We start from the raw sequence: 16310 nt of genomic DNA, 5'->3' as shown, positions 1-16310 counted from the left end.
TCGGTCTCAGCCAGCGGTGAGTGGCAGTCTCAGCCTCGGTCTCAGCCAGCGGTGAGTGGCAGTCTCAGCCTCGGTCTCAGCCAGCGGTGAGTGGCAGTCTCAGCCTCGGTCTCAGCCAGCGGTGAGTGGCAGTCTCAGCCTCGGTCTCAGCCAGCGGTGAGTGGCAGTCTCAGACCTCGGTCTCAGCCAGCGGTGAGCGGCAGTCCACTAAGGCTTAAAGAAGTGTATTTCATGGTTCCTCTGTGGAGCAGACCACCTGGCACAGAGGGAGGCTCAGCCAGCGTTCCGCTCTGAGTAGGCACCGGGATAAAACCCTGGGAAAGCAGGCCTTCAGATACCCCCGTGATCAACGGAGAGAGGAAGAAGAGGTGGATGAATACCTGACCCGGCACCACTTGGAGATAAATATGCATGAACATCTCAACACGGGGTGGCGTGAAGCATGATGTACAGATTAAAATACGGCTAGAGGAAGAGGAAGTTTTTCCAGGGGGTTTGCCCACAAATCCAGCTAGTGAGATGTGGAGATGGGTGTTAAATAGCAATAGGAGTCGGCATCAGCTGAGCCAATCAACACCATGTGGAAAGGAAAGGATGACCAGAGAGTTTGCTTTTGACTTTTGACCTACCGTTCATGTCTATTGAAAAATAAACCCCCACCTCACTTTCTGATGCCTAGTAATTCACTCCACTAAGAAAAGTCTGTGAAAAGTTGTTGTTTTTGACAAAGTGAATCCATGTCACCATATATAGGCTATTATAGAAGTTTTACTATAAAGGTTTAAAAAGTCGAGATAAAAACTAAAATATCTATCTATTTCACCTTTATTTAACCAGGTAGGCCAGTTGAGAACAAGTTCTTATTTACAACTGCGATCTTTCAAAGATAAAGCAAAGCAGTGTGACAAAAAACAACAACAGAGATACACATGGGGTAAACAAATGTACAGTCAATAACAATAGAAACATATATATACAGTGTGTGCAAATGAGTAAGAAGGTAAGGCAATAAATAGGCCATAGTAGCGAAGTAATTATAATTTAGCAAATTAACACTGGAGTGATAGATGTGCAGATGATGACGTGCAAGTAGAAATACTGGTGTGCAAAAGAGCAAAAAAAAGTAAATAAACAATATGGGGATGAGGTAGGTAGTTGGATGGGCTATTTACAGATGCGCTGTGTACAGCTGCAGCGATTGGTGAGCTGCTCAGATTGCTGATGCTTAAAAATAGATAGATAGATAGCCCGTCTGGGTTGAAAGTTGAATGGGAGTGTTGGAACAATATGCAGCACAGCATCACTCGCTAGATCAAAACCAGATGTATGTATTACCACAGCACAGACATAGTCATAGTGTATCTCAAATGGCACCCTATTTCTTACATAGTGCCCTCCTTTTCACCAGAACACAACCACTCTAGATGGTGTAGAAAACGATATTTCCTTTGAATCAAACATTATTTTGTACTCGCCTTCCAACCTCTTCAATTTAATGAATTTGTCAATTGTCCCAGATATCTTCATCAGTTACACAATAACTTACTTGTTATGATTCCCCCTCCCCCACTAACACACAATATGCCTGTCTGCCTCTCTGCCTGCCTGTTTGCCTGCCTGCCTGACTATCCTTGCATGTCTGTCTGCCTCTCTGCCTGCCTGCCTCTCTCCCTGCCTTGCCTGCCTGACTATCCTTGCATGTCTGTCTGCCTCTCTGCCACTCTCCCTGTCCCGCCTGCTTGCCTCCCTCACTACACTGCCTGCCCTGCTGCCTGCCTGCCTTACCGCCTGCCTTACTATTGCCTACCTCCTTGCCTCATCAATCAGCTCCCAGTAAGACTTGCAGAAGATTACCACTACAGCCCCATGTAGGTAGAAGGTAGAAGCTCAACTCAAACACATTATTTGACTTAGTGCTTTGCTCTTGTGTGTCTCCATGCACTGGAACAGTCCCACACAGGTAGACAGGCAGGCAGGCAATGGGGGTGCAGAGCAGAGGATGGGGGCGAGCATCTGCATTCTACGCCTACAATATAGATGCTGCTGACACAGTGTGATGAGGATCTGTTTCTCATTCTGTGTTCCAGTGTGTGTTTCTCATTTTCATCCTGAGTTTATACCACTTGGAAGTTTATCTCTGTAATTTATGGGTGTCATCTTGTTGATAAGGCCCTGATCATGGATTTGAACTCCAGTGTGCAGAATTAGGCCAAAAGAGGATCCATATGAAATGCTTCCCTGGTACCATACTGGTAATAACCATAATGGAATCCGGAGATAAATAGATTTGAATTAAGAACGCAGAAATGAGGAATTAACTTTCACATTATAAATAGTTCACACTCCATTTCAAAATGTAAAAAAACATAGCCTGTATTTAATTATTCTGGTAAATCATTGGATACTTTATGAGCCCGAATCATATGTAAACTATGTAAATAACGAATAAGAAAGATTATAGGATAGCCAGGTGGTCTAGGCATAACTCTGTAATAAAGTGCACAGATAGCCTAAGCACATTCATTATGTATTTGATCGACCTCTGATGAATCGTGTTTGAAGCTCGGGAATTTGCTTTGCGTCATTTACTAGGTCTTGATACATTTATGAGAGAATATGTAACTCTGAAGAAATCCAAATATATATAAATGAATCTCTGCGGGGAGAACCTGTTCAGAGATAAATAAGATGCACTACAGTAGCCTAGCCTACACTTGTTTTTGACTAATCAACATCAAAATTGCTTCCGAGTATTTATTTTGAGTGAGTAAAGGTGTTCTGGTATTTTATGATAGATTCATTTGTTCAGAGATTTTATGTTCAAATGTGTTCCATTCCAACGCAAATTGCCAAGCAGAGGGAAGGTTACTACAGAATACTGGTCAAATGTTTTATATTTCCAAGAACTTTATATCAATGTATATTCCCTACCTGCTTATTAGTTCATATTGTAATCGAATAGGACGTCAAAAGCGCGTACAGAAATGCCAGCAAAAAACAAACAAATCGTTGACTAAACCTTAGCAAGTCATCCACTTATAAAACCATTCACCTTAGGCCTATATGTAAAAAAATACACTTGAATAATATTTCGAATAAATTATATTTGACTGATGACAATTAATGCATTTGACAGAAATGGTCTTGTAAACTGTCTAGCAGGTCTATGCAAAACATCAACAAACAATATTATTATATTATTAAGGTATATTGGTCAATGGAAAATGTTATTTGAACATAATGAATAGCGTGACTTTTTCTGAACACTGCGACTTTCCCTTCCTCCCTTTCGCTTGTCTGTGTGAGGCAGTAAGAGGAGAGGTTCCGTCCACTGCACCTCTATCTAAGAGAGACCGCGACAGTGCGTTGTCCACCGCTTGCTGCTGGTGATCCGATAGTTGTGAAAAGCCACCACTAGTCGCCCTCAGTGCTCTTGCAGTCTGCCATTTTTCTTTCTCATTGTAGACTTAACGTCACGTCCGCACTTGAACTTGAATTGTATCCCATTGTACGGAGGCAGCCCTAGCCACAGAGAGACCGAGAGCTCGGGGGAAGCAGGACTCACTACTCAATCGTCACACTCACACAGAGAAAGGGGAGAAAAAAAAGAGTGCAGGTCTTGATTTATTTAGAAAAGAGGTGGAAGTTCTGTGTGCCCGGTCTACACAGAACCGTACAAGGGTGCAGAGCACTTGGAGTTGAGGAGACGGAAAAGTACCTGCAATTGCATGCTGATGCTCAAGGCTGCACCAACAGAAGTGCCCATCACTTGGTGATACCCAAGTGCCCGAGAAGAAAAATTGGATTCATAATTTTGTAAAATTGTATTATCAATTATTGTAATTGTGAATGTTTGCGATTTGTTATTTTATTTTTGTGTTTGTTTCTGAAAGAAGAAATGAAATAAGTTGAGAGACCGGGCAATTGACCGGACTCACAGTGATACCCAGCGCATTCCGAGCTGTCAGCGCGCGCACTGACCATCGCGTTCTGATTCTTCTTCTCTCACAAGGTGGAGGGACACTCGCCAGGGTTTGATCCCAACTGTCACTCAGTACACCCGTCAAACATCCAAGGATATTTCCCCACTTCTGACATCTTTCTTTTTTCTACTCGAACAGATCACTTCTCTCGCACACTTTATTGCCAAATGGTGTGAGTAACCTACAGAGAGAAGCGGTGAAAGAGAACTGAAGGTATAGCACAGGCTATCCACGGTCTCGTCACATACAAACACAGGGGCAGAGTGGACCGAAGAGGCGAAGCGCAAAAGCACGATCAACCACCCACCCCGGCCGGCAGTCCGAGCGCAGGAGCCTCGTACTTTTGGAGGTCCCGGGAAAAGTTGAGTACCGAGCAAGTGGAGGCAATAGGAGGGAAGCGAGCCCATCCTTCAGAGTGCTGGTCCCCGGGCAATGCAAGTGTAAATGCCAGGGCAATGTCCCGTCGCAAGCAGGGGAACCCACAGCACGTGTCACAGAGAGAATTAATAGCACGTAAGTACCTGCTTTTCATTTTCCCTCAATCACACACAACTCATGAATGGACTATGAAAAAAACAAACATAAATGTGAAATTGTTTGACTTGTGTATTTACTGCCACATTTGGCTAATTTGATCAGAAAGGGTATAGTGAACTCTTAAGCGTGTGACATCAGGGTTGGAAAAAAATACTTTTGAACTACGGAATCTGAGAAGGTTTCACTAGTTTATAAACTATGGCATTTGACAGTATAATTCATTGGATAAATTAAATAGGATATTCAATATTTAACAATGACATTTCCATAAATCATTTTTACTTAGAGTAAAGATGTCATGTTGTCTATACTCTGTACTTTTTACGTATATTTTACGCATAACATTTACGTTAAATATACTTTATGAATGGGACACTAGTTGAGACTACTTTTGTGAAAGCTGTATAATTAAAAAATAGCTTTACCTTATTAAATGTCTATTAAATACAGCATCTTCATAACATTTATAATGACATTTCACCATCAAACCCTCTTCTCTTCCAAACAGACCATTGAACTGTGAAGTGTTAGCTATTGTTGGTGCTTTTAGGCCGTCAGGTATCTGGCTGCACTAAATCATCTGGGGCCAAGTAGAAAACCAAGAATAATACCTGACTTCAGTGAATGGATGGACCTCCGACATTTTGGAGACAATTGCTTTCTTACTCTGAAAGTCGATTCATACATGATTCTGTTTCAACACGCTTTCAAGTTCCTGTATATAGTCCACTCATAAGCATTTGTTCACTCAATTTATTATCTCATACATTTCCAACAATGTCATTGTAATAATATTAATCTAATAGCGAAGTAACCCATTGACACATCGTGTTGAGATTCATTACACATGTAACTTGTGTGTCATAGCAAACAGAAAACGACCACATCTTCAAGCGTTTTCACATTAGGCTAATACAACACAATATGCATTTATCAAATCACCAAACTTTTATCGAACAGCCAAAGCAGGTATCCCTGTAATTTTTGGTATAGTGATCCGACAGATGAAATGTTTAATTTTCTAAGCACATTTAAATATATAAATATTGTACAGATTTCTCCTCCCCTTGGTCGAGCACCAGGCAGATATCCTCGCGCCAGGTAAACTAACGCATTCAAACAACTTTATTATCTTTGCTTTGCTGCTTTTTAAATCCGAATTTAATTATTATAGAGCGATGATGACAGCTGAAGTAATTTAACAATACCATGGCATGGTGTATTTAGGCTACATTCATATTTTATTTATACAGATTTCTCACGATACAAAGAGATATTTGAAAGTCAGCCTACTTCCTGTCTTGACAATATGGATTTACCTTCAAATGTTTTGCTGAATGGTGATTTGCTGATATGTCCTCCGTTGTTTATACTCTAAATCCATTCAGCATTTGTTTTGCAAAACATCTCTATTTGCAATAGTCAATTGTGTGTCCAAACGTCTTTGTAGGCTATTATTAGATATCTATCACCAATTTATTCTAACGAATCTCGGTTCTGATTTCTAGGCTACAGTTGTAGGTATAGCCCACTATAGGTGACCTGTACAAGTGTAGGTTATATTGGCAGGCAGAAACAGCGCAGTTAGGAGCCGGAGCGCAGTGTCTTCGGCGTGCTGCCTGCACAGAGCCACTTCTGTGTGGTGGCAAGGTAGAGGAGAACCGAGAGCCGATGAGAGATTAAGCAGGAAACACAGACATTTTATGAAATAATAATTACGGTATCTGTATTTTTTACATCATACATCAGCGTGTATGAAACACCTATTCATTGATTACATTTTAAATTAGGAATTTTTAAACGGCAAGATACTTGTTACCTTTTTAAAAATATGGTAGTAGCATGGTGTTACACAGAACGTTTTATTACAGTCTAGCTACCCAGAAAAGCACCAACCAGACATGTGAAGAATTGTGAATCAATTATAGTCTGGTCAACACTTTCAAGGCATCAAGTTCAAATCAATTACATCCAGCCATCATTTATTTTTCTATGGCATTCTGAAGTAGTGTCAGAGTCTAATCCAGGCAGCCAACTGAGAACAGAGGCACTCCATGGTGATGTCATCTGAGTCCAATGTGTTTTGTGTTGTTAGGACTGTGTACTCTGCACCTTCTCTCCAACACACACACCTCTCACTTTTATGCCCCAATCATTTCTCTCTCTGTGTGTGTGTGTGTGCGTGTGTGCGCGTATGCCTGTCAATCCTTGTATGTGTGTGTCTTGATATTTGTCTCTCTTTGTGTGTGTGTGTGTGTGTGTGTGTGTGTGTGTGTGTGTGTGTGTGTGTGTGTGTGTGTGTGTGTGTGTGTGTGTGTGTGTGTGTGTGTGTGTGCGTCTATACATATACCAGTCAGTCCTCAGGTTTGTCAGTCTACCATCATTTCTCAAACACAGAGATTTTTCCTCTAGTTATAACCCCATCCTGTTGTCTTCACTCCTGTTGTCATTGGCATGCAAATGGATTCAAATAGCAGCAATGTTTTGTTTGTCCCGTGGAGGGGAAATCACCGCCATCTTACTCTAACTAACTCTGCAGGACACCAGACAGTAAAACTTAAAAATTGGCCTATGAGATACAGACTTTATATCAGCATGTGTCATATATATTCATGTACCTTGTTGATCTGCAAACGAAAGCTTTTCCAAGTTATCAGACCTAGATCTGATTGCAAAGACGTGTGTGTGTGTGTGTGTGTGTGTGTGTGTGTGTGTGTGTGTGTGTGTGTGTGTGTGTGTGTGTGTGTGTGTGTGTGTGTGTGTGTGAGAGGGATAGTGAGAGAGAACAGAGAGAGAACAGAGCGTGTACAGAGAGAGAGAACAGAGAGAGAGAACAGAGCGAGTACAGAGAGAGAGAACAGAGCGTACAGAGAGAGAGAACAGAGAGAGAACAGAGCGAGTACAGAGAGAGAGAACAGAGAGAGAGAACAGAGCGAGTACAGAGAGAGAGAACAGAGCGAGTACAGAGAGAGAGAACAGAGCGAGTACAGAGAGAGAGAACAGAGCGAGTACAGAATAGAGAACAGAGAGAGAGAACAGAGCGAGTACAGAGAGAGAGAACAGAGCGAGTACAGAGAGAGAGAACAGAGCGAGTACAGAGAGAGAGAACAGAGCGAGTACAGAGAGAGAGAACAGAGAGAGAACAGAGCGAGTACAGAGAGAGAGAACAGAGCGAGTACAGAGAGAGAGAACAGAGCGAGTACAGAGAGAGAGAACAGAGAGAGAGAACAGAGAGATGTATGCTTCAGCGGAGGTAGAACAGACCTGTTTTAGTGTTGTCTCCAAATCCAGTTTCCAATGTTAGACTATGGTTGAGGGGATGGAAGAAATATGAGTGAAAATCTGAGCGTCAACCTACCCCTGAGACAACCCTCAGATCGGTATGAGGGTGCACACACATACAAGGCCTTGTAGTGTAGTCTGCCTTCCTGTTATAGTGAAAACACACACACACACACACACACACACACACACACACACACACACACACACACACACACACACACACACACACACACACACACACACACACACACACACACACACACACACACACACACACACCTTGCTTTACTACCCTTGTGGGGGCCTAAAAATCCCCAAATATCCCCACAAGGATAGTAAAACAAGGAAAATTCTCCCTTGTGGGGACATTTCCCACTATCCCATGAGGACAAAGGCTAATTTAAGTTTAGAAGTTAGGTTTAGAATTAGGGTTAGGGGTTAGGCGTTCAGTCTAGCCTTAGGGGTTAAGGTTAGTGTGGGTGTGTGTATATGCAGGACACTCATTTACAACATAAAACCTTGGTAAGGGTCGGCCTTCAGTGAGTTTTAAATGCTGCAGTAGAATAGTACAGCACACCCCATGCCTGGATGATTAGGGGTAGTCTGAATGTCTAGCAGGTCAAATCTATCTGGAAAGTGATATTCACTTCTAAATGATGGGTGTTCAGACATGGGAAGAGAGCTGGCTGCAAGCTGTGGTATGGTGCTTGCACATTTAATCATTTATGTGTTAGAGACGCAATGGCTTTTGGGATTTATGGTTGAAGAAACACACACACACACACACACACACACACACACACACACACACACACACACACACACACACACACACACACACACACACACACACACACACACACACACGCATATGCAAATTCACACATGTGAATTGACAATTTCACATGCACATGCGGCATCAGCAAAATCAGCATCGTTTTTTCATGATCTAGATCGTATATCCATTTGAAGCAACCAATATTTAATGTAGCAAAAGCGTTTGTTTTTACCGGTGAGAAATTGTGTAAAATAAGGTAAAAATGTATTTATCTGTTGAACCTAATTAAATCTAATTAAACCTGATTAAATCTAATTAAACCTGATTAAATCTTCTTTCTGTTGAAGGCACCAATGGGTATTTTCTGACGATCTGTACTGGAATTAATTCATTTCTAATATTATCCTGACATACGATGGTGAAAAGGTGTGCTATGTCTCCTCTTATCTCTCTGCCTTTTTTTACCAAAGGGGGAGGTCTTGAGAACGTAGTCAAATATGTGTGTGTGCTTTCTAGTCAACACGTCGTCTATGGTCTTCAGTGGTAGTTAAGTTGAGGTCTTCCTCAGGCTTCTACAACGTTTCAGTTGCACTGTCTTTATTCAGATGTTTTCTTCTCAGTGAAGGAAGGCAGGGAGAGCTGCACACGTTGCAGTGTTGCACTTCAATAGTTTTACAGGCTCGGCAGCAGCTCTGAGGTTGTGTGTGCTACATTTAAAACACGTCGCGCCGCTCAATATGTGTGAAACATTGAAACATTTCCAAGTGCTGCATGGATATCTGTTTGAATATGTTATTTCATTTGGGGGGGGATTTAAGCATGTTTTCACACATGGAAATGAAACACTATCATTGGTAAGCTGCCTTAAAGCTGTATGCTGTGTTAAAGCTGTATGCTGTGTTAAAGCTGTATGCTGTGTTAAAGCTGTATGCTGCGTTAAAGCTGTATGCTGCGTTAAAGCTGTATGCTGCGTTAAAGCTGTATGCTGCGTTAAAGCTGTATGCTGCTGTTAAAGCTGTATGCTGTGTTAAAGCTGTATGCTGTGTTAAAGCTGTATGCTGTGTTAAAGCTGTATGCTGTGTTAAAGCCGTATGCTGTGTTAAAGCTGTATGCTGCCTTAAAGCTGTATGCTGCGTTAAAGCTGTATGCTGCGTTAAAGCTGTATGCTGCGTTAAAGCTGTATGCTGTGTTAAAGCTGTATGCTGTGTTAAAGCTGTATGCTGCCTTAAAGCTGTATGCTGCCTTAAAGCTGTATGCTGTGTTAAAGCTGTATGCTGTGTTAAAGCTGTATGCTGCCTTAAAGCTGTATGCTGTGTTAAAGCTGTATGCTGTGTTAAAGCTGTATGCTGTGTTAAAGCTGTATGCTGTGTTAAAGCTGTATGCTGTGTTAAAGCTGTATGCTGTGTTAAAGCTGTATGCTGCGTTAAAGCTGTATGCTGCGTTAAAGCTGTAAAGCTGTATGCTGCCTTAAAGCTGTATGCTGCGTTAAAGCTGTATGCTGCGTTAAAGCTGTATGCTGCGTTAAAGCCGTATGCTGTGTTAAAGCTGTATGCTGTGTTAAAGCTGTATGCTGTGTTAAAGCTGTATGCTGCCTTAAAGCTGTATGCTGCCTTAAAGCTGTATGTTATTTTCATAGGGCAATTTATAGCTGATGTAAGCTGCGGTAAGTGATTTGGTTATTTTGTATGGGTACGGAGTCCAATATATATTCTTGTGACTTTATAAATGATCAGATATTTTCTATATATTTATATTGAAATATTTCATTGTTTTTATTGATTTATTAGTAAATACAATTTACTCCTAATAATTTCATAATTTTATCACACAATGCCCAATAAGCTTATTGGTGTTACACGGTTAACATTTATGCAAAATATTTCTGTTAGAACTAGAAAACAGCAATTTATGATTTATAGAAAGTATATGAAGAGGTAGCGTCTGACATATGTTTACACACACACACACACACACACACACACACACACACACACACACACACACACACACACACACACACACACACACACACACACACACACACACACACACACACACACACACACACACACACACACACACACTGACTATCGGCCCGGCATGTGACAAAGTGTGTAAATTGCAGCAGCCACCACTTGAGATGCATGTTTCCCATTGGGTTGGGAGTGAGGCGGACCAGAGAGAAACCCCACTGTGCTGGTCTTTGTTCCGTAGAGAACCCAGAGAGTCAAACAGGCAGGCAGAGGAAAGAACAGTGCTCATTCTGAGGTGTGATGGAGATGTTTCTCCGTGTCTCGGTGAGAATTAATATCTGCATGGAGCTCAATAGTGTTGTTTGGAATAAAAAATACATTATCCCCTAAAATAATAACTGAAATACCTTTTTTTATTAACGCCATGGGCCTTTTTGTTGAACCGTTTCAAAGCTGGATGATGATAGTCTTTGTGATTGGGGAACAATGTTTTAATCATTCTAATGTGGCCCTAATTTATGAATTCCGAAAGGCTTGAATACAATATTTTTTGTGTTAGTGACCATAAAATATAAATTCATAATATTCACAGAGCTTAGAAGCAGAAAGAGCAAGGCAGAAATCTCTGGTACTGTTGTTGTTTAGGGAATCCTGATGTCACCCACCGTTGGGGGGGTGTCTGTGAGAGAGAGAGAAACAGAAAAAGCTTCTTGAGATTAGTGAATAATTCATTACTCAGTGAAAGACAATGGCTTCAGAAAGCAGCATGCCTAAACTCATTCTCCTGATTAGATGGCCGTTGGTTCGCCTGTCCAACTGCCATCCATGTCCCTGATAGTTTACTAATACTGTACCTTCCATGTCCCTGATAGTTTACTAATACTGTACCCTCCATGTCCCTGATAGTTTACTAATACTGTACCCTCCATGTCCCTGATAGTTTACTAATACTGTACCCTGCATGTCCCTGATAGTTTACTAATACTGTACCCTCCATGTCCCTAATAGTTTACTAATACTGTACCATCCATGTCCCTGATAGTTTACTAATACTGTACCATCCATGTCCCTGATAGTTTACTAATACTGTACCCTCCATGTCCCTGATAGTTTACTCTCTCTCCTTCCCCTGCTCTCTCTCCTTCCCCTGCTCTCTCTCTCTCTCCTTCCCCTGCTCTCTCTCTCCTTCCCCTGCTCTCTCTCTCTCTCCTTCCCCTGCTCTCCCTCTCTCTCTCCTTCCCCTCTCTCTCTCCTTCCCCTGCTCTCTCTCTCTCTCTCCTTCCCCTGCTCTCTCTCTCTCTCCTTCCCCTGCTCTCTCTCTCTCTCCTTCCCCTGCTCTCTCTCTCTCTCTTCCCCTGCTCTCTCTCTCTCTCCTTCCCCTGCTCTCTCTCTCTCTCTTCCCCTGCTCTCTCTCTCTCTCCTTCCCCTGCTCTCTCTCTCTCTCTCTCCTTCCCCTGCTCTCTCTCTCTCTCTCCTTCCCCTGCTCTCTCTCTCTCTCTCCTTCCCCTGCTCTCTCTCTCTCTCTCCTTCCCCTGCTCTCTCTCTCTCTCCTTCCCCTGCTCTCTCTCTCTCTCCTTCCCCCCTGCTCTCTCTCTCTCTCCTTCCCCTGCTCTCTCTCTCTCTCCTTCCCCTGCTCTCTCTCTCTCTCTCCTTCCCCTGCTCTCTCTCTCTCCTTCCCCTGCTCTCTCTCTCTCTCTCCTTCCCCTGCTCTCTCTCTTCCCCCCTGCTCTCTCTCTCTCCTTCCCCTGTTCTCTCTCCCCTCTCTCTCTCTTCTCTCTCTCTCTCTCTCTCTCCCTCTCCTTCCCCTCCTGCTCTCTCTCTCTCCCCCTGTTCTCTCTCTCTCCCTCTCTCTCTCCCTCTCCTTCCCCTGCTCTCTCTCTCTCTCTCTCTTTTCCCTCTCTCTCTCTCTCTCTCTTCTCCCTTCCCTGCTCTCTCTCTCTCTCTCTCCCCCTGCTCTCTCTCTCTCCTTCCCCTGCTCTCTCTCTCTTCCCCTGCTCTCTCTCTCTCCTTCCCCTGCTCTCTCTCTCTCTCCTTCCCCTGCTCTCTCTCTCTCCCTCTCCTTCCCCTGCTCTCTCTCTCTCTCTCTTCCCCTGCTCTCTCTCTCTCTCCTTCCCCTGCTCTCTCTCTCTCTCTCCCCCCTGCTCTCTCTCTCTCTCCTCCCCTCTCCTCTCTCTTCCCCCCCTGCTCTCTCTCTCTCTCTTCCCCTGCTCTCTCTCTCTCCTTCCCCTGCTCTCTCTCTCTCCTTCCCCTGCTCTCTCTCTCTTTCCCCTGCTCTCTCTCTCTCTCTCCTTCCCCTGCTCTCTCTCTCTCTCTCCCCTGCTCTCCCTCTCTCTCTCCTTCCTCTCTCCCTCTCTCTCTCTTCCCCTGCTCTCTCTCTTCTCTCCCCTGCTCTCTCTCTCTCTTTACCCTCTCTCTCCCCCTGCTCTCTCTCTCTTTTTCCCCTGCTCTCTCTCCTTTCCCCTGCTCTCTCTCCCTCTCTTCCCCTGCTCTCTCTCTCTCTCCTTCCCCTGCTCTCTCTCTCTCTCCTCCCCTGCTCTCTCTCTCCCTCTCCTCTCCTTCCCCTGCTCTCTCTCTCTCTCTCTCTCCTTCCCTGCTCTCTCTCTCTCTCTCTCTCCTCTCCTTCCCCTGCTCCTCTCTCTTTCCCCTGCTCTCTCTCTCCTCTCCTTCCCCTGCTCTCTCTCTCTCTCCGTCTCTCTCTTCTCCCCTGCTCTCTCTCTCTCTCTCTTTCCCCTGCTCTCTCTCTCTCTTTCCCCTGCTCTCTCTCTCTCTCTCTTTTCCCCTGCTCTCTCTCTCTCTCCTTCCCCTGCTCTCTCTCTCTCTCCTTCCCCTGCTCTCTCTCTCTCTCTTCCCCTGCTCTCTCTCTCTCTCTTCCCCTGCTCTCTCTCTCTCTCTCTCTCCTCTCCTTCCCCTTCCCCTCTCTCTCTCTCTCTCCTTCCCCTCTCTCTCTCTCTCTCCTTCCCCTGCTCTCTCTCTCTCTCTCCTCTCCTCTCTCCTCTCCTTCCCTGCTCTCTCTCTCTCTCTCCTTCCCCTCTCTCTCTCTCTCTCCTTCCCCTGCTCTCTCTCTCCCCCCTGCTCTCTCTCTCTCTCTTCCCCTGCTCTCTCTCTCTCTCTCTTCCCCTGCTCTCTCTCTTCCCCCTTCCCTGCTCTCTCTCTCTCTCCTTCCCCTGCTCTCTCTCTCTCTGCTCTCTCCTTCCCCTGCTCTCTCTCTCCCCTGCTCTCTCTCCCCTGCTCTCTCTCTCTCTCCCTGCTCTCTCTCTCTCTCCTTCCTGCTCTCTCTCTCTCCCTTCCCCTGCTCTCTCTCTCTCTCTCCTTCCCCTGCTCTCTCTCTCTCTCCTTCCCCTGCTCTCTCTCTCTCTCTCTCTTTCCCCTGCTCTCTCTCTCTCTCTCTCCTTCCCTGCTCTCTCTCTCTCTCTCCTTCCCCTGCTCTCTCTCTCTCTCTCCCCTTCCCCTGCTCTTCCCCTGCTCTCTCTCTCCTTCCCCTGCTCTCTCTCTCCCTCTCCTTCCCCTGCTCTCTCTCTCTCTCTCTTCCCCTGCTCTCTCTCTCTCTCCTTCCCCTGCTCTCTCTCTCTCTCCTTCCCCTGCTCTCTCTCTCTCTCCTTCCCCTGCTCTCTCTCTCTCCTTCCCTGCTCTCTCTTTCCCTCTCCCCTGCTCTCTCTCTCTCTCTCTTTCCCTGCTCTCTCTCTCTCTCTTTCCCCTGCTCTCTCTCTCTCTCCTTCCCCTGCTCTCTCTCTCTCTCTCTCTCTTCCCCTGCTCTCTCTCTCTTCCCCTGCTCTCTCTCTCCCCTTCCCCTGCTCTCTCTCTCTCCTTCCCCTGCTCTCTCTCTCTCTCCCTCCTCTCTTCCCTTCCCCTGCTCTCTCTCTCTCTCTCTCTCCCTCTCCTTCCCCTGCTCTCTCTCTCTCTCCCTCCCCTCCTTCTCTCTCTCTCCTCTCCTTCCCCTGCTCTCTCTCTCTCTCTCCTTCCCCTGCTCTCTCTCTCTCTCTCCTTCCCCTGCTCTCTCTCTCTCCTTCTCCTCCCTCCCTGCTCTCTCTCTCCCTCTCCTCCCTTCCCCTGTCTCTCTCTCTCTCTCTCCTTCCCCTGCTCTCTCTCTCCCTCTCCTTCCCCTGCTCTCTCTCCCTCTCCTTCCCCTGCTCTCTCTCTCTCTCCTTCCCCTGCTCTCTCTCTCTCTCCTTCCCCTGCTCTCTCCCTCTCCTTCTGCTTTCTCTCCCCTGCTCTCTCTCTCTCTCTCTCTCTTTCCCTGCTCTCTCTCTCTCTCTCTCTCTCTTTCCCCTGCTCTCTCTCTCTCTGCTTCCCTCTCTCTTTCCCTGCTCTCTCTCTCTCTCCCCTGCTCTCTCTCTCTCTCTCTCTCCTCCCTGCTCTCTCTCTCTCTCCTTCTGCTCTCTCTCTCCCTGCTCTCTCTCTCTCCTTCCTTCCTGCCTGCTCTCTCTCTCTCTCCTCCCCCTGCTCTCTCTCTCTTTCCCCTGCTCTCTCTCTCCCTCTCCTTCCCCTGCTCTCTCTCTCTTTCCCCTGCTCTCTCTCTCCCTCTCCTTCACCTGCATGCCAGAATCCTGGTTTGCTTACTTTAGGGATGGTGAACTGTCTGTCTGTGATCACTAGGTTTTTAACGCTGTCTTTGACTTCATGACTTGTCAGCTGTTTCAATACCTCCTCTATGGTGGAGAAGTCTCTATTTGCCTCCCTTTATCTTTCTTTTTTCTCCCTCTCTCCCCCTCTCCCTCTCCTTCTCCTTCTCCTTCTCTCTGTCTTTCTCCCTCTCTCTCTAGATGTGCTTCCTTTCACCTGCTAGGGGGAGCTCTTAGGCTGTGTGTGCGGGTGGCATGCAGCACTAGTAGTTAAATTGAGAGAGAGTAGAAAGCCATATTTCCTAATTGTGTGTGTATGTGTTGTCATGGGGGGATGGGGCGTAGGTAGTAGGAGTTAGAGTGAGCGGTGGTGGCTTTTTGATGATATCAGCTTTAACACACCACGGTTACTGTACATTCTAACTGTCAACACCTCTCTCTCTCTCTCTGGCAGCTGGTCCTATAGCATCTGCAAACCTCCTTCTCTGTCTTCCTCTCCTTCTCTCTGCTCCTCTCCTTATATGTCCTCCTCTTCTTCTCTCTCCTCCTCTCCTTCTCTCTCCTCCTCTCATTCTCTGTCCTCCTCTTCTTCTCTCTGCTCCTCTCCTTCTCTCTCCTCCTCTCCTCCTCTCCTTCTCTCTCCTCCTCTCTTCTCTCTCCTCTCCTCTCCTTCTCTCTCCTCCTCTCCTTCTCTGTCCTCCTCTTCTTCTCTCTGCTCCTCTCCTTCTTTCTCCTCCTCTCCTTCTCTCCCCTCCTCTCCTTCTCTCTCCTCCTCTCCTTCTCTCATCTCCTCTCCTCTCATCTCCTCCTCTCCTTCTCTCTCCTCCTCTTTTTCTCTCTCCTCTTCTTCTCTTTCCTCATCTCCTTCTCTCTCCTCCTCTCCTTCTGTCCTTCTCTCCTTCTCTCATCTCCTCCTCTCCTTCTCTCTCCTCCTCTTTTTCTCTCTCCTCTTCTTCTCTTTCCTCATCTCCTTCTCTCTCCTCCTCTCCTTCTGTCCTTCTCTCCTTCTCTCATCTCCTCCTCTCCTTCTCTCTCCTCCTCTTTTTCTCTCTCCTCTTCTTCTCTTTCCTCATCTCCTTCTCTCTCCTCCTCTCCTTCTGTCCTTCTCTCCTTCTCTCATCTCCTCCTCTCCTCTCTCCTCCTCTTTTTTTTCTCTCCTCTTCTTCTCTTTCCTCATCTCCTTCTCTCTCCTCCT

The 16310-nt window shown here is 45.5% G+C and overlaps 1 protein-coding gene across 4 annotated transcripts in view; it reads left to right on the top strand.

The window, feature by feature from the left end:
• The first annotated feature begins 3537 nt into the window (after positions 1–3537).
• The window catches only part of LOC118377963 (B-cell lymphoma/leukemia 11B-like), a 131236-nt gene continuing 118463 nt past the window's right edge, over positions 3538–16310 (top strand). For all 4 annotated transcript variants that reach the window (XM_052496652.1, XM_052496650.1, XM_052496651.1 and 1 more), the window contains exon 1: positions 3538–4496. In XM_052496652.1, the coding sequence (XP_052352612.1) occupies positions 4439–4496 (58 nt within the window). In that variant the 5' untranslated portion in view covers positions 3538–4438. The remainder of the gene's footprint in view (positions 4497–16310) is intronic.

The sequence above is a fragment of the Oncorhynchus keta genome, chromosome 35 (assembly GCF_023373465.1).
Source record: "Oncorhynchus keta strain PuntledgeMale-10-30-2019 chromosome 35, Oket_V2, whole genome shotgun sequence".
NCBI classification, from domain to species: domain Eukaryota; kingdom Metazoa; phylum Chordata; class Actinopteri; order Salmoniformes; family Salmonidae; genus Oncorhynchus; species Oncorhynchus keta.
Note: the sequence above shows the minus strand (reverse complement) of the source record. Positions and strands in the feature narration are given on the sequence as shown.